The sequence below is a fragment of the Phocoena phocoena genome, chromosome 4, assembly GCF_963924675.1.
Source record: "Phocoena phocoena chromosome 4, mPhoPho1.1, whole genome shotgun sequence".
Classification (NCBI taxonomy): Eukaryota; Metazoa; Chordata; class Mammalia; order Artiodactyla; family Phocoenidae; genus Phocoena; species Phocoena phocoena.
This window is the reverse complement of record NC_089222.1, coordinates 128,046,070-128,064,533: the sequence shown is the minus strand read 5'-3', so window position 1 is coordinate 128,064,533 and position 18,464 is coordinate 128,046,070. Positions and strand designations below refer to the sequence as shown.

At 43.7% G+C, this 18,464-nt stretch overlaps 1 protein-coding gene across 6 annotated transcripts in view; it reads left to right on the top strand.

The window, feature by feature from the left end:
* Positions 1 to 12,901: 12,901 nt before the first annotated feature.
* Positions 12,902 to 18,464, top strand: part of APP (amyloid beta precursor protein) — a 275,416-nt gene continuing 269,853 nt past the window's right edge. Inside the window, exon 1 of one of the 6 annotated variants that reach the window (XM_065876965.1) lies at positions 12,902 to 13,141. In XM_065876965.1, the coding sequence (XP_065733037.1) occupies positions 13,085 to 13,141 (57 nt within the window). In that variant the 5' untranslated portion in view covers positions 12,902 to 13,084. The remainder of the gene's footprint in view (positions 13,142 to 18,464) is intronic. The other 5 variants (XM_065876966.1, XM_065876968.1, XM_065876962.1 and 2 more) reach the window with 5 other exon arrangements.

Sequence of the window (18,464 nt, the reverse complement as noted above, 5' to 3'; positions counted from 1 at the left end):
CATGACTTGGGTCTGGTGAGATTGCCAGGTCTGGGAAGTATCACAAGATAAAATGAGAATGGGAAATCAGGGAGACGAGGGCCAAGCTTTGCCAATAAATTGTCACACGACTGTAGGCAAGATACTTCACTTCTCTGGGTCACTGGTAAGTCCGCACTAAATTGAAGGCTTGGGTACATATACACAATGGAATATTACTCAGCCATTAAAAAGAATGAAATAGGGCCTCCCTGGTGGTGCAGTGATTGAGAGCCCGCCTGCTGATGCAGGGGACACGGGTTCGTGCCCCAGTCTGGGAGGATCCTACATGCCGCGGAGTGGTTGGGCCCGTGAGCCATGGCTGCTGAGCCTGTGCGTCCGGAGCCTGTGCTCCGCAACGGGAGAGGCCACGACAGTGAGAGGCCCGAGTACCGCAAAAAAAAAAAAAAAAAAAGAATGAAATAATGCCATGTGCAGCAACATGGATGGACCTGGAGATTATCATACTAAGTGAAGTAAGTCAGACAGAGAAAGACAAATACCATATGATACCTCTTATATGGGGAATCTAAAAAAAATGATACCTATGAACTTATTTACAAAACAGAAATACACCCACAGACATAGAAAACAAACTTATGGTTACCAAAGGGGAAAGGTGGGGGGAGGTACAAATTAGGAGTTTGGTACAAATTAGGACCGACATATACACACTACTGTATTTAAAACCGATAACTAACAAGGACCTGATGTATAGCACAGGGAACTCTGCTCAGTATCCTGTAATAACCTAAATGGGAAAAGAATTTGAAAAAGAATAGATATATGGGGCTTCCCTGGTGGCGCAGTGGTTGAGAGTCCACCTGCCGATGCAGGGGACACGGGTTCGTGCCCTGGTCCGGTAAGATCCCACATGCCGCGGAGCTGCTGGGCCCGTGAGCCATGGCCGCTGAATCTGCGCGTCCAGAGCCTGTGCTCTGCAACGGGAGATGTCGCAACAGTGAGAGGCCCGCGTACCGCAAAAAAAAAATAAAGAATAGATATATGTATATGTATAACTGAATCACTTTGCTGTACACCTGAAACTAACACAACTGTGTAAACAGACTATAGTCCAATATTTAAAATAAAAATTTAAAAAATAATTTGCATATAAAAATGAATGAATAAATAAAGGCTTGGCCTAGATGAGTACTACGTCCCTTCTGTTCTAAACACTGTAATTCTAGGTTCTTTTTCAAATCTTAAAAACTGGAAGAGAGTTGTGATGAAAGACGGTCACAGGGTATCATGGGAGGGGGACGAGGCACCCTGGCACGTTTGGATTGAAGGAAAATCATGTTAAATCAAATTCTTTCTTACCAGAGGAATTCAGAAATGAGAGAACAAGTTCTTCTGGGCCAGTCATCCAACATCTCTTCAAGGATGTGAAAGGTGAGGGAGCTCCAAGCTTGAAAAATCGGGATGAAACTGCTACTTATACAGAAAACTGCTTCTCACTCCCAAGGGACTAATAAAGCACTGGGGTGTGCTGTGCTGTGGTTCCTGGAGACTCAGTCATACATGGAACGATTATCACTGAAGACTAATTCCAAACAGAAGTAAGTCTGTGAGTGAATGCGCATTGCTGTGCTTGCCTGAGCTGCTTCATCTTGACTGAAAAACATCTCTTGTGGATGTTTCCCAGGTGTTGATCTGAGACTAATAAGGCAGCAGTGAAGACCTGAGTTATTCCAGCTCCGTATCTAACATCTTGGTCTACCTTCTGCTAGGCACGCCCTGCACGTGGCTTTGGGGGCTCTTTAGAGATTTCGGTGGAAAAGTACCAAGCATTGTTGACCAAATCTGATTTTTAAAAAAAATTCCCAGTAGCTTCCAAGTAGTGGGGATTGAAATGGTACAATGGACTTTAAGCAAATCTGTGACCTGTTTTCTTACGTAGGCCCCAAATTTTATATTTTCCAAGATTTAATCCAGGGTAGATGCTCCAACTCTAGAATTATCTGAGACCAAGATCTGTGTTTTCACCATTGTCCCCATTTACTTCCATCTTATTTTACTCTTCCTCTGTGAAAGAAAGCAGACCTGCCTGGTTTCCCTTTTTATTTCATCAGTATCTCTTCCCAGGCTTCACAAACTCACCAGAACAAGGTGGATTATTTGGACCCTTGGTCCCATGAGGTTTAGATAACAGAACCTGTTTTTGCTGAGAGTTGAAAAACAGAAATGACAACATTCCTTTTCAGACTGGGCTCCCTAAGCCTTTTCCTTATTCTTCTTTTTGGTACAATAATGAGGGCTGACAGGCCCCTTGACACCATTAATGGTAAATGAATTTTTCAGTAAAGACTAACAGAGAAAAACGATGGAAGTTCAGATTTATTTTTTTGACCCAGAGAGCTCTGTATCTCCTTATGCCTTTGCTTTCCATGTATACTTTAGGAGAAATTTCAGCAAAATATTCTTAAAATTAATCCAGTAGCTGTCTCCTTCAACTCTCCTTCCTGGCACTCTTCACCCATCTGCATAGAGGTCCTAGACAATTCTTAAGGGCCCATATCCCGAAAGATTAAAGGCAGTGCAGTCAACTCAAGTCTTATCCTGAGCCTTACCTTTGTAAACTTAGCAATACCTCCTCCTTTTCACGTAAGAAAATTTACAGAGAAGCAGTCTCACACGTGAATTGGATTCTGTCCCATTTCTCTCCCAAACTGGGAAGAAGCTGGTCATATACTTGCACATTTGTATTATAAATATTCAAAGACTCTAATCCGGTATCTTCCATATAACACACATTTTAACTCCTACTTTAAACTTTCAGAATGCTTTTTATGGCATCTGTTATGCCCTACTTTAAAACGTCTGTCAGCCTAATATTTCTACTTTTTTTTTTCCTTTATTAATTTATCTTCAAGGTCATGTGTGGAAACACCTTTCAGGGGAAAGAACCCATCTGCTTTGGTGAAAATGTACACTATAAACTTTCATTTTTGCAAGGGTATAAGTAAAAAAAAAATCCGAGAGTCTATTAGAATGGCTTCAAAGCAGAGTTCCCTAAAGCTTGCTTTGTGCAACACTGGTACCAGGAGTCCACGCAGCAAACAAAACAAAAGCAGGGGAGGTGGGGGATTCAGCATTAGAAGATACCCTCTTTAAAATTCAAAATGCAAAGCAGCATTGTAAACGGTTGTAGGCATTCTAAAGAAAAGATATTTGCTTCATTTTATTTAACTGCTTATTTCTCAAACTTATTTGATTACAGACTCTTTTCCTGTATGAACGCAACAAATAGTAACATGCTGCTGTACTAGGGTTCCACGGTACACAGTTTGGAAACTGTGCTAGGTGATACTACTCTTCATTTTTCAGAAAGGACTATTCCAAGGCATTCCTGTATTGGAAAATAATCTCGAGATAGAAATATAGCTCACTTCTTTCTCACACTGCATTTACAGGGGTATCTAGGGTTCATCTCACAAACAGTAAACCTCCAAGTGACTGTTTGGTTCTTATAAGTAAACACAAAAACGTATCTTCTTTTTTTAACTTCATCTGAATCATCAACAGCTCATCGGCTGGGGACAAATCATCAATTATCACAGACAACAGCCACAGTCACACCTCCAGTGTTCATCTCTCACTCGCCTTCCCTTGTTTTTATTTGTCACACTTCAGGTACTTCTTACTGTACGTACTTCTGACCCCTAAATACAAATAAACACACAAAGAATCTAATTTATTATTTCCCTCATTAAAAAAAAACCCATCATCAGTGATGTCCAGGTAAGACAGAGCAGGTGTCTCCCTCTTCCATCCCTCTTTGGCTGATTGAATCCCTCTCACTTCCTTATTTGTGACATGGAGGGTCACCCCAACACAACTGACAAGTATTCCCTGAGATCCTGCGTGTAAAGTCCCCAGCTTGGCACACAGTAATCCTGACGTCTTATCAGTCATAAAGTGTCCTACCATGATGTCCTCACACACTTTTTATGGTCACACCTGGAACATCTGGCATTCCCTTCTCGCTTTTCCCAACTGCAACGTTTTCATCCTCCAAATTACCCTACCACTTCCCCACTGACAGACCTTTCTCTAGAAATGTGAGGATATGTCCGATTGATGAGGAAACCTGTAGTGAGCAGCAAGCAGCCTACCGAAGTCCAGTCCATCTGACCGCAGTTCCCCAGCTCCCCAAACATGAACACCTCCCTGCAGCTAACTCCCACTTAACAGCCCCATCAGGAACACTCTTGATGTATTCGCATAACCCTTCCTTAAGACATTCTCCTTCTTGCCCCTTTTTCTTCCCTTTTTATGGTGATATCAAATCCCCTGCAAAAAAAATAAAACCTCTTCCTGATGTCCCATATTAACCCTTTCCAATACTACAGGTCTATGATTCTACTTTTTTTCTGATGAATTCATACATATACACTCAAGTTGTACTTACTGATGTATGGTTTTCACTATTTAAAAAAATTTTTTTAATTGAGGTAATTGACATATTGTATTAGTTTTAAGTGTATAAGAATAATCTGGTATACAGATATATTGTGAAATGATCGCCACAATAAGTTAATATCCCTCACCACCATCGTTACAATTTTTTTTTTCTTGTGATGAGAACTTTTAAGATCTACTCTCGCAGCAACTTTCAAATACATAGTACAGTATTGTTAAATACAGTCACCATTCACTATGGTTTTTATTCCCCCGGATATTTTTCTCACATAAACATAAGCTCTTTAAGGGGAGTGAATGTATCAGTATTTTACTCCAACCACAGTGGAAGTGTAAAAACTTTTGATTGATCCACCAATACCAAACACTTTCATTCCTAGGAGTTATATTTATTCCAGTTTAACTGCAATAAATTACACATAGGACAGAAAATATTAATTGAGGGATATAGCAAAGTTGGATATAGCAAAGTTGGGGTGTTTACTTAGGGACAAATGACTGTGAAGCTTTTATTTATTTGGTAGTTGGTTTGTGTGTGTGTGTTTTTTTTTTTTTTTTACAATTTATTAATTAATTAATCTATTTTTGCTGTGTTGGGTCTTCGTTTCTGTGCGTGGGTTTTCTCTAGTTGTGGCAAGCAGGGGCCACTCTTCATCACGGTGCGCGGGCCTCTCACTATCGCGGCCTCTCTTGTTGCAGAGCACAGGCTCCAGACGCGCAGGCTCAGTAGTTGTGGCTCACGGGCCCAGTTGCTCCACGGCATGTGGGATCCTCCCAGACCAGGGCTCGAACCCGTGTCCCCTGCATTAGCAGGCAGATTCTCAACCACTGCGCCACCAGGGAAGCCCAGTTTGCGTGCTTGTTTTGTCATTCAGGATATTGTTTATTTAGAAAATGTGTTCAGGAATACTCAAGTTTTATCTGCCTGGAATCTTCCCAATCATTTTTGGTTTAGGTAACACTTCTCTGGCTACAGCCTTAACTCATCAAAGACTCTAGAACTTCTCTCTCTTTAAAAAGGAAACCATGAAGGATAATCCCTAGGCATGATGTATGGAGACAAAGAGGTCTAGTTGCCTTAGAGCATAACAGCCCTGAGCCTCAACGTTTGTCACCAATGTTGAATGACACAGGCCACAGCAATCCTACTGAGAGCTGTGACTTCCAGCGGCTGCTCTGGGGAGTGACTCTTCTTGATCACATGATATGGTCCTCCATCCTGCAGGAGGTGGCCAGCCCCATTTAGTCCTCTCAGCACCTCTGGCAGGCAGCCTTTCCAAGCACTGTGCCACCTGCAGACAGGATGCCTGTCTTTCACGTACCTGGCACATGCCCTTGGGAGTGGTGAAGGTTTCTCCTAATTCTTAGCATATTGCTTAAGCCTACATTATTGGAATACAAATGAGCAGCCTGATAAAAGAGTAACCTTGAGTCTGCTCTCCTTTCTGTGTCAAAAAAGTAAATCACTCACAAATATGGAACTTTTATTAGCAACACATTACTGGGGGATCAACCTAAGTAACACTGGGTTGACAGTCACTGCGCTCACTGACAGCCCCTAGCAACGTCAAAGTCAGGACTGTCCCGGTCACTCAAGTGAACTGCTCTCTCAAGAAAAGAGAACTGGGCTTCCCTGGTGGCGCAGTAGTTGAGAGTCCACCTGCCGATGCAGGGGACACGGGTTCGTGCCCCAGTCCGGGAAGATCCCACATGCCATGGAGCGGTTAGGCCCATAAGCCATGGCTGCTGAGCCTGTGCTTCCGGAGCCTGTGCTCTGCAATGGGAGAGGCCACAACAGTGAGAGGCCCGCATACTGCCAAAAAAAAAAAAAAAAAAAGAAAGAAAAAAGAACTGACTTCTATTATAAACTAAGCACTGTGCTGGCCACCTTCTCAGTTTGTCACACAACCTGATGAACGGATGCATTTTTAGAAACTAAGGCTCTGATAGGTTCCTCAACTATATCCAAAACTGAGATGTAGTAGTCAAGGTTTCTCAAAGCCTGAGTCCTTTACACCATCGCATACTGCTGCTCTATTACTAAAGTTCTCTAAAGAAGCAAACCAGTGTAATGTCTGTATGGTCTCCATTAAATCTCGCTGCTACTGGATTGATTTTCTCACTTTTTACCTCTGGGATTGGCATGTATGGTCTACTTTTTTCTCCACTCTTGTTATTCCATAAAGTATAGGAATATTCTTTTAAATGAGTCCTTGCGGCAACTTTGGAATTACCATCATTCTTCAAACAAGTTATGTAAACCAGCTGCCAATAGTGGTCTCTGGTTAAACATTTAATATTATTGTTCCATAGAGTTACTACTGAAATACACTTATTTCTAAACTATCTCTTATTTGAATCTGAAGGCTGTCTCTGAAGTAGTTTTGTGTAGTGATTGCAGAGGACTAATTTTTAAGGTGTTGTATTGTTTGAAGATATATGAACACTTCACAGGTGCATTAGTGAAGTAAAGACCCATAGATGAAGCAGTAACTTAAGAAACAGGGCAAATAAAATGTTGCATCTTCTGTATAGGTGAAGGTACGTTAGCTATGTGCAGTTAAATACAGGTATGTTAAGGGTTAATTATTCATTTAAAATTTTCTTTATGTCTGTTTATTAAAAAGAAAGAAAATCTTATTATGTGAAAAACTGTACCCATTATTGTGAGAAAGAATTTTATCATGAAAAGCTTGAATGCCATGTACAGTTTAGACGTCTGTGGATATTGAAGGCTGTAGTCAAGATAAAGAAATATATAATTCCCTCCATCTCAGAGAAGGTAAAAAGAGAAGAGAGAGAATGCAACTCAAGATCCACTTCTGGTCTGTCCACAGAGAGGAATTGGCATGAATTTCTAGAAGGGAAGACAGGCTGTGAAGCATGTGAAATGCTCAAATATGTCACAGTATCTGCCATCACAGCTAATACTCAGCAAGGCAGCACCTCTCTAGAAGGTACCATGATTTATAACACTATTGGAAGTCCGGAGTGACCAAGTTATCCAAATATTCAACCAGGAGGCAGCTAAAGAAACCACTCTGGTTACCTAGGAAGCAGGCTGGTTTCGAAAGGACGTGAATAAAAGGTGGCAGGAATACACTCTCAAGAACAGATAGGAGAGTAGCTTAAATGTGAGGATAATGTTAGGGGTTCTGACACGGACTGAATTGTGTTCCCCCCAAATTCATATGTTGAATCCTAGTTCCCAGTACCTTAGAACGTGACTGTATGAGGGATATAGGGCTTTAAAGGGATACTTAACTTAAAATCAGGTCATTGGAGTGGAACCCTAATCCAATCTGACCAATGTCCTTATAAGAAGAGGTTATTAGGACATATAGAAAGAGACACCAAGCATGTGTGGGCATAGAGGAAAAACCCAGTGGGGACACAGCAAGAGAGTGGCCATAAGTAAGCCACGGAGAGAGGCCTCAGAATCCAACCCTGCAAGCACCTCGATGGACTTCTACCTTCTGGAACTGTGAGAAAAGAAATTTATGTTGCTTAAGCCACCCAGTCCGTGGTATTTTGTTATGGCAGCTCTGGCAAACTAATATAGATTTTAATTGTCATTATAAACTTAGGCTTTGATAACAATATCTAAGGAAAAATGTAAAAGAACATTTTATTTACTTTCAGAACCAGATGATCTTGGTTAAGGTAGCTGCTGGGGATCATGATGCAGCATGGGAGGGAGAAAAGGCAGAATTCTTCCTTTTTTTTTTTTTGTTGAGCTGCAGTAGCATGTGGGATCTTAGTTCCCTGACCAGGGATCAAACCCGTGCCCCCTGCATTGGAAGCACAATCTTAACCACTAGACCACAAGGGAAGTCCACTAAATTTCTACTTTTTTCTGTTGAGCTGAATGATCTTCCAATTGAAAAGGGCAGAAGAACCACTGATCATTGGTAATAAATGTCAAAGATTAGTGACAGGATTATAGAACAAGTCCTAGCTGCTCTAAATGAGCACCTGTTATAGAATGAATTGTGTGCCCCTCCCCTTGCCCCAAATTCATATATTGAAGTCCTAACCCCCAGTACCTCAGAAAATGACTATAATTGGAGATAGGGTCTCTAAAGAGGTAATTAAGTTAAAATGATGTCTTTAGGGTGGGCCCTACTCCAATATGACTGGTATCCTTAGAAGGCGGAATTAACACACAGATATACACAGAAAGAAGACCATGTGAAGACACAGGGAGAATGTGACCATTTACAAGCAAAGGAGAGAGGCCCCAGAGGAAATCAACCTTATGGACACTTTGATCATGGACTTCTCGCTTCCGGAACTACAAGAAAATAATTTTCTGTTGTTTAAGCCACCCAGACTGTGATACTTTGTTATGATAACCCTAGCAGACTAATACAGGGCCCACCTCCTGGCTCAGATTAAGATTGCTTTTGGTGGAAACTGCAAAACTCCTAGTAGAAAACATAGGCGGAACACTCTTTGACATAAATTGTAGCAATATTTTTTCGGATCTGTCTCCTAAAGCAAAGGAAATAAAAGCAAAAATAAACGATGGGACCTAATTAAGTTTAAGGCTTTTGCACAGCAAAGGAAACCACTGACAAAACATAAAGACACATACCCACAGAATGGGAGAAAGTATTTGTGAATGACATGATCAATAAGGGGTTAATATCCAAAATATATAAATAGTTTATACAACTCAACATCAAAAAAACAGATGATCTGATTAAAAAATGGGCAGAAGACCTGAACAGACACATTTCCAAAGAAGACATGCAGATGGCCAAAAGGCACAAGAAAAGATGTTCAACATCGTTAGTTAACAGAGAAATGCAAATTAAAACCACAATGAGATATTACCTCACACCTGGCAGAATGATTGCCATCAAAAAGAATACAAATAACAAGTGTTGGCAAGGATGTGGAGAAAATGGAACCCTTGTACACTGTTGGTGGGAAGTAAACTGGTGCAGCCACTGTGGAGAACAGTACTATGGAGGTTTCACAAAAAACTAAAAATAGAACTACCATATGATCCAGCAATTCCACACCTGAGTATATATCCAAAAAAACTGAAAACACTAATTCAAAAAGATACACACACCCCAACATTCATAGAAGCATTATTTACAATTGCCAAGATATGGAAGCCACCTAAGTGTCCATCAACAGATGAATGGATAAAGAAGATGTGGTATATACACAGAATGGAATATTACTCAGCCATAAAAAAGAAAGAAATTTTGCCATTTGCAACAACATGGATGGACTTGAAGGGTATTATGCTAAGTGAAATAAGTCAGACAGAGAAAGACAAATACTGCATGATATCACCCATATGTGGAATCTAAAAAGTAAAACAAACCAGTGAATGTAACAAAAAAGAAACAGACTCACAGATAAAGAGAACAAACTAGTGGTTACCAGTGGGGAGAGGAAAAGAGGGAGGGGCAAGATAGGGTAGGGGATTAAGAAGAACAAACTACTAGATAAAAATAAATAAGCTACAGGGATATATTGTACAACACAGGGAATATAGCCAATATTTTATAATAACTATAAATAACTATAAATAAATAACTATAATAACTATAAACTATAAAAACTATATATAAAACAATATATATAAATAACTATAAATATTTATATAACTATAAATAACTATAAAGGTGGTTATAAAAGTATAACCACCTTTACAAATTATGAATCACTATACTGTATACCTGAAACATATAATATTGCACATCTACTATACCTTAATAATAAAAGATTGCTTTCAGTGATATCTGCAGGGCACAGATAACACCTTAAACACAAGATGACAGAGATGCAACTCAGCAGCACTCTGCATAAAACAGACGAGAGATTTGGGAGCAAATGTGACCAATCTGAGTCCACCCAATGCAACGCAACACTCACCCACAGGCTGAGGTGGGCAACAGGCTCCTCCATGCTGCAGTGGCCACAGCACCCTTGGAGAACTGTGAAAAGACACAAACCGGAACACATTTAGAAGAGTGCAGAAGGAACCAGAAACAGGTGCCATTGTGCCATCTACACACCTGTTGAGGGAAGTGGAGACAGGACGCTGAGGCAGAAGCAGCATGAAAACTGCTGGTTTTATTTATGTGACAATCTGTGGTGTGGAAAAGACTGGCTTGGCTTGGTCACAGAGGTGTAACAAGGACATCTGAGTGGGACGGTAAAGGAAAGGGAAGTGGGCTTTAAGTGGGGTAAGAACTTTCTAGTGACCAGAGCAGCCCAAAGACAGAATGCATTGTTGGAAGAGCTAGTGAATGTCCCCCAAGCTGAGACATTTGAGGCCAGGCTGGGAATGTGGTGACGATTCCAGCCAATGGGTGGTCAGTGCCTGTCCCAGCGCTTATAGTTCTAACTAGAGATGTTCTTGTATTTACTGCTCAGAGGTTCCTGAAGATACCTCAGGGCAGGAAAGAGCATAAAGCGCAGAACAGAGACAGTGGCTGAAATGTAAAAGCCATCAGGATCTCTGAGTGGTGATGAAATGGGAGAAAAAGTAAAGAACGTCCATTCATTCTGACACAGTCAGCAGCTAGTCATCTTCCCCTAGGGAACATCTTTTCCAGGGATGGGTGAGGAGAGGCATGTTTCAACAGTGGGAAGGGAAAATGCCAAATCTAAGGACTTGTATTTTCATCGTTATAACCTCACCTCTATATTTTTGAATTTTGTGCTCAGTGAAAGTCCCTTACTCTTAAAAATTGCTTCCTCCTTCCCAGGCCTGGTTCCATGGGCATGCAATCTGTTGGGTCACACAGGGTCCTGTGCTCAGGAGGGCCCTGTGCTTGGTTGAACATTCTGCTGTTGCCATCTTAAAATTCTTAATTTTGGAACAAAAGGTCCCACCTTTTCGTTTTGCACTGGACCCTGCAAATTTTGGAGCTGACCCTGTCCCCTCCACATTTTTGAGTCATACTCCTATTTGCATTCAGATGCCTTCAATTGTTCCTATAAACCTGGGACAGACAGAATTGTAGTGGTGGGTGAACGTGTTTGGAAGCAGCTGGGTTTTGCTGTCACTGGTGCTTTTCTCTCCTGCAGTCTCAACTTTTTGTTACTTACTTGCTGTCAGATTAGGAAGGAGATCCTTAGTGTCAGCTTCCTAACTTATAAATGGAAATAAAAACAGTAAGGGCCTCATTGACATTCATGGGAAGTGAATGACATAAAGCATGTAAACAAATGACTCGCAGTAACAAATATTTATCATTATTTGTTGAGGACATTCAGAGGTCATTAAGGGGAAAAAGTAATCCACGGGTCAGGCTTGGATGCCTGGTAAGTAAAGACAGAAGACAACACCTAGGGGAGCTGGCAGAGAAATACTGATTTCTTGGGAAAGAAGCCAGCATCCTCCTGGCTGAGCCAAGATCCCACATCTGAAGTCCGTGGCTTCCTTCCCTCCCACCAGCCCCACTCTGGACTGTGCCTTGTGGCTGATGCTCCTTCAGGTCAAGAGCAGATGTATCTGGGCAGTTCTAGCCCATTCTAGACTCACTGGATACTAACCCGGCATTGGATGGCTTGTGTTTAACCTAGGAGAAAGTGGCTTCCCAGAAGGCTGATTTCTGTAATTTAGGACAGACACGAGGAAGAACAAGGACAGAGTTTGAGGTCAGAAGTTCTGAGGTATGGGGGTCTAAAGGGAATCATCTTTCCAGACCCTTCCCCTCCTAACTTCACTTCACCCACATCTCAGATGATGTTACATCCCTGCCTGATTAAAAACAACAACAAAAACTCAGATGACCGTCCCCTTCTCAAAACAAACAAAAAATAAACCAAAAAAAGTTTTGTTTTGTTTTTTTTTAAAAAAAACCTTCTTTCAAGGAGAAGTAAATAGGTCACTGCTTCTTCTCCAGGTCCAGCGCCTTTCTCCTTCGGTTCGGTCTAAAGATAGAAATTCCAGGTTACTCGTGGTTTCTTTTGACGGGAAAAAAATGAGGCTTTTGCTCCCTTTACAAGTAAAGAAATCCTATTTCCTTTAAGCTTGTCTTGTTCACATTCTCTTCCAGAAACGCCTCCCCCACCTCTTCAAACCGAGACAAAAAGCGAAATGCGGATAAAAACGCACCCCAGCAGCAGCCCTTTATACGATACCCCCGAGAGGCCTGCGGGGTCGGATGAGTCAAGCTCACGGGTAACGGCGCGGAGCGCTCTCGACTTTTCTGCATCCCAGACGTCCTAGGACTCACCTTTCCCTGATCCTCCGCCGTCCCTCTCCCGGCCCCAGACTCTCCCTCCTACTGCTCGCTGGGTTCAGGTGGCAGGCGGCCGGGGAGGCGCTCGGGGAACCGGGAGAGCCGGGGTCGCCGCACCTGTGGGCGCCGGGGGCGCGGGCCCCTCCCGGCCGAGCGGGCGCAGCTCCCCGGCGGCTCCGCTAGGGGTCTCTCTCGGGCGCCGAGCGGGCTGGGCCGGATCAGCTGACTCGCCGGGCTCCGAGCCCCGCAGCCGCGCTGCTGCTCCGTCAGTTTCCTCGGCAGCGGTAGGAGAGAGCACCCCGAGCAGCGCGAGCGCGGGGCCACAGGAGACGGCGGCGGCGGCGGCGGCGACACCAGCAGAGCAAGGGCTCGGCGGATCCCACTCGCACAGCAGCGCACTCGGTGCCCCGCGCAGGGTCGCGATGCTGCCCGGTTTGGCACTGGTCCTGCTGGCCGCCTGGACTGCTCGGGCGCTGGAGGTGGGTGCCGCGCCTCGGAATGGGGTGGGTGGGGGAGGAGGGGACCCGCTCCCTCTGAGTCTTTAATCCAGAGAAGCCGGGGGCAGTCGAGGGGACGCCTCTCCTCTCCGCGCCCAACACCCCCGCTTGCGGGCGCCCTGCGCATCCCAGCCTCCGGCCCAGCCCTGCCCTGGGGACGCGCGCTCCGGCCAGCGGAGAGGGAGCGGGCGAGGCGTCGGGCCCCTGGGTCCGCGCCGGTCGGGGGCGAGAAAAGGAGGAGGCTGTCCTGAGCTCGGACCCTGACTCAGTCCCTGACTCGGGGGCCGGGGGGAGGCGAGACACGTCCAGATGAGAGATAGGGGGAGGGAGCACGTGGGGAAAACCGAAAACGCAGCGTCCCTGGATCCTGTCCCCGGCACTTAATCGCTGCCCTTCCCTTTCTCTCGGGCCCTGGCGAGGAGGAGTCGGGACAGCTCGGGAAGCTGGGCACCCTCCAACCCCCGCTTCCCTTTGCCTTTTCCGCCCCGTTTCACCTTCTCTTCGCATCCCCACCACCCCTTCCCGGCCCGACCTCCTTCCTCCTCCTTCCTCTTCGCGGCTGCTCGGGGCTGCCGCCCGAGTGCGACCCCAACATGCAGGGTCGCACAACACCCTCCGCAGGCAAACTTTGTACATTTCTGCGTCTCCCTTTTGTGTTAAGTTGAGAGAGATGGGAGGGGTCGGACACCCGCCGCCACCTCTCACCTTCTCCAAGCCAGGACATTGTGGGCGTTCGCTCGCACCCTCCGATTCTCCTGGTGAGGGCGAAGGTCCCTGGGAACAAAAGCCGCGACACCCCGCCCTCGCCAGCCCGGGGCGCGGTGGGCTGAGCCGCGCTGGTCTGTGCGCCACCGAGGCTGCCGCCTGACTCTCTTCCCCGTATTGCGCGTCTGTCCCGGAGGGGGCTCGGCGGTGCCTCGGGGCCCCTCTACTTCCCCCCCCCCCCCGCCACTTCCCATCACCTCCGCGGCTTGCTGATTCTGTGCTCGGTTGTGAAGTCCTTGAGGAGAAATACGCGGAGAGTGGGGTGTGCGTCTGGAAAGGGCAGTGGCTGGTGGTGGGGAGGCACGAGCACTCCCCTCCTGTGCATCAAAGGAGGCGTTTGTCTGATGAAGGCGCGGCCTCTTCCCTGGCAGCGCTGGGCACTCTGGTTTAGCTTCCCTGGGGACGCGGCCTGCTGTGGAGGGTCCTTAGGGTCTTTTTTTTAGGGTGCAGATGAAAGGGTTGAATTGAGTGAAGATTAAGACGGAGAAGATGGCGCCTCTGCAGTGCAGCAAAGAAAATCTGTGGAGGCTGCAGCCTGGTGAAATCCACCCACCGCTAGGTGTATAGCAAGTCTTCCCCATTGATCCAACTCTCGAACATTCAGCTAACGCCTGTGCAAAATGACTATTTTCCTTTTTATCTGAAAATGCTTAGAAGTTGTTTGCTTGGCAGCTGGGGCAGAAAAGGTGGTATTTCGCATCCTTTGGGTTCCCATTCTGTATTTTACTATTGGTAACCTCCCTTTCCCGGATGTTTGTTTGTTTCTCCTCTTCCCCTACCTCATGGTGATTTTCCAAGAAAGCAATTTCTGGACAAATGTTTTCCTGTAATTCCACTGAGACTATACTGAGTGTCACACCGTTAACAGCTTTTTAGTCCCTAATTTACAAGGTCATTGAACTTTTTCCTCTTCTGTCTTTTTCCTACAAGTGGCTCAGGAATCACCTCAGGGCTAGTTAAGGCAGATTGTTTTAAGAGTTGAAGAATTTGGTTTTCTATTTTAAAAATGCATTTAATTAAGGGAGCTGGGATTTTTCCAATACTTAAATTTACTCCAATGATTATTTCAGTTTTCCTGATTGTCTTATTACACATTAAAAGACACATATTAAGTAACAACATATCATATCCTTTATAGTTGAAGCTTTTGCCAAAAAGTAAATATTTAACTGTTTTGAGCAATATTTTTTTCTGTGTAAAAGGATGCAGCGTGTAGGCAAATATGATTCAGATTTCTTTTTTAGCCTGTTTGACTGCATTTTTTTGCTCTTCCTCCCATCCGTTTGGACATTTTCACTGGTTACTGTCACCTCCTTCAAAGGGTGGAGGTGAGATTCACAGTTTGCATTTTGCAAAGCGTTAATGGAAAAGTAGGCAATTCATTCTGATGAGGTTTGAGGGAGATTTATGCAGCTAAATCTCTGTCCACTGAAAAGATGTAATTATGAGTTGACTGTCTTTTGTAGGGCTTAGAAAATAGGTCTGCTGCAGATGGCTCAAAAAAAGAAATGAATAAGGGCAATGACAATGGGGCCTCAGCTTCTGGGGGAGGCATCATTACCTGAATTGATGATTTTCCCTAGTACAGTGACAGAGTATGAGTTAAAAAGGCCCTGACATTTATTTATTTAAACTTGATTCCTCTTAAGTTTTGTTTTCCTATATTGTGGGATTTAACCGAATCACAAGTATCTGCTTTCATAGTGGTGCTGATTCACAGATAATATATACCTACTCACACTGGCCAGAACTAACCTAATGGTAGATGCCTGAGCACAGAATAGTGAAGCTCAGATTTGATGGTGAGGTATAAGGAATCACTGTTTCTGCCTGATCTGTGGAAAGCCATGATATGGGCAGGGCACCCAAGCGGCTCTCTTGTCACCCTAACGAGCAGAGGCATGTGATGGGTACTTGGGAGGCCATTAGTACTGCAGAGAAGTACTCCAGAGAGAATAATGATCCCTGGTTCTGGTTGGGGAAATGAAGAGGAACATATAACTAAATAAATCACAAGGTTAAATTAGAAATGGCCGATTGAAAAAAAAAAAAGAAAGAATGTGACCCATTGAATATTGGTTTGAAAGAAAAACGGAGAGGTCAGAAACAGACTCACAGATGTAGAGAATACCAAGGGAGAAGGGGGGGTGGGGAGGTTGGACTGGGAGTTTGGGATTAGCAGATGCAAACTGTAATATTATATATAGAATGGATAAACAACAAGGCCCTACTGTGTAGCACAGGGAACTATATTCAATATCCTGTAATGAACCATAATGGAACAGGAAAAAAAGAGAAAAACATAGAGGTTATCCTTGTGGAAAAGGCTTTTTCCCTGTTGCTAGAGGACCTCTATTTTGTGTTACTTTTCATGGCATACTAGAGATTTCTATACAGATTTGTATGAAGATGAAGGTTGTCAGTCATTCTAGAAATAAACAGCTATTATGTGCCTTTCGTGTGGCCACTAAACTACCATTGAGTGTGGTAAAATTCAGTAGAAATGTACCTTCTCTTTCTGCACATTTGATCTAGGTGGGGATATGTATTACCTTAAGAGACTTACGAAGCATCTTCGATTAATATACTTCTCTAATTTCTGCCTAGTTATATCAGTTACAAATGCAAAGATAAGCCTTATACATATACTTTAAAAATAAAGCTCCAGGAAGTAAGGTTTAGATTGACTTGCATACACCTTATTTCCCCTCACCCTCCTTCTCCTGTTCCCAGGAAGTTTGCAGAGTAAATAAGACGGGCACATGATTATGAAAGAAAACAGAAAGTGTTAAGTACCAAGAGGAAAGTACAGATTAAGTGGCATACTGAGTGAAATATTAACAGTATAAACATCTATATATAAGGAATAAAGGAACAGTGGGATGAGATAATCCTGGAGAATTTCTTGGTGGTTCCTTTCCAGCCAGATTTGTATCTCAGGTTGGGAGAAGGGAGATTAAGTCTTTGCTTTTACATATTTGTTTACATACTTCTCTCCATCTTTCCCCTCCTAGACACACACGCGTGCACACACACACACACACACACACACACCCCTTCACCCCTACACCCCTGAGGGTGTGGGTGGAGCCAGTGTGGGATTTGATTTTCTTAGTTTCTCATCTATTCATTTGGGACCTTTTTAATTGATTCTCCTTTTGGACCAAGCTCTTTCCTGTAGTCCTGAAGCTAGCCTGGTGAACAAAACCATCATTTGCTTCAGGAAGCTTCCAGTCTAGTGGGGACCATACACAGACCATACACAAATCATTATAAATAAGTGTGTGCTCATGAACTGTGACAGATGCTGAGACAGAAAGCAAAGGTGCAGGGTACAGTCTGGAGAGGAGTAGGGAATTCCAAATAAGGAGGTGAAGGACCGAAGGTGAGGGGCTGAAAGCAGGGTCTCAGAGCTCTGAGGCGGCATCTTCATTAGCACCTTGACTGAGGTAATGAGTACATGATGAAAAAAGTGATTCACTGGGCAGCAATGAGGAGGCTGGGGAAAATAAAATGTTTAGCTTGTTGTAGATTTTTCTGGTAGTTTTCTACCTCTTCGTCTTCTACTTGACTATGAAATGGTTTCCTTTTTATAGTAGGACCTCACTTACATATGTACGGAGTGAGAATTGACACTAGCACCATCTTCTGCAAATCCTTGGGGATGCTGTCACCCTGTGTGTCACAGCCCGTATCCAGATACACCCTCATCAGTGGCTGGAGGAAGATGGAGGGTGGCAGGCAGAGGACGCCAAAGTGAAGGAATGAGCAGACCCCCTGAATGAGTAACAAGTTTAAGCCAGAAAATGTCTATTTCTTAGTTTTCCTTGTAGCTGTTAGTAAAAGGAAAGCAAATAGCACCTGAACCCTCAAACTGAATTTTGAAATGAAAACCAGAGGAAGGGGAAGATGTTATGTAACTGTTTTTTCAGTTTAATGTGGATAGTTTAAGAAATAACTGTTTCAGTGAGGACACTAGTGTTTTTCTTTGGGAAAAAAAAAATCTGGTGAATTTTTCTCTTCAGATTAATGGTTAATAGATATGCTTTCCTGGTACCTTTTTAGAAGTAGAAATGCACCAAAAACTAGATTCGAATGGACTGCTCTAGGAATAAAGTAAGTCATTGAAAAAAAAGAAAAGAAAAAGCCTGGACGTGTTCATGAACTAATAGATATATGAAAAAGGGATGCTGAATAGATAGTTAGCTGACTATTCAGAGTGGGATACAGAAGACTCAGTTTCACATATGAAATCTTAGCTGAGATGGGGAGCTCAGAGGCCATTTTACTTATTTCGTCTGGCTACATCTGGAAGAAACATAAAATACAGATGTAGCTTGAGCGTTGCTAGGATTGTAGTATTTTATGAAAGAAGGTAGTGGTTGAAATGGGGAAAATGAAAGGCTTTTGAAAGCCAGCTCTATGGAAAATAGTGGAACTGTTCCTACATTTACAGCCTTGATTTCGACCAACGTGATGTCAGGCCAGTAACCAAGTCATGGAGTTTCTCATGTGTTCTGGGAAGGCAGCATTTCCCATT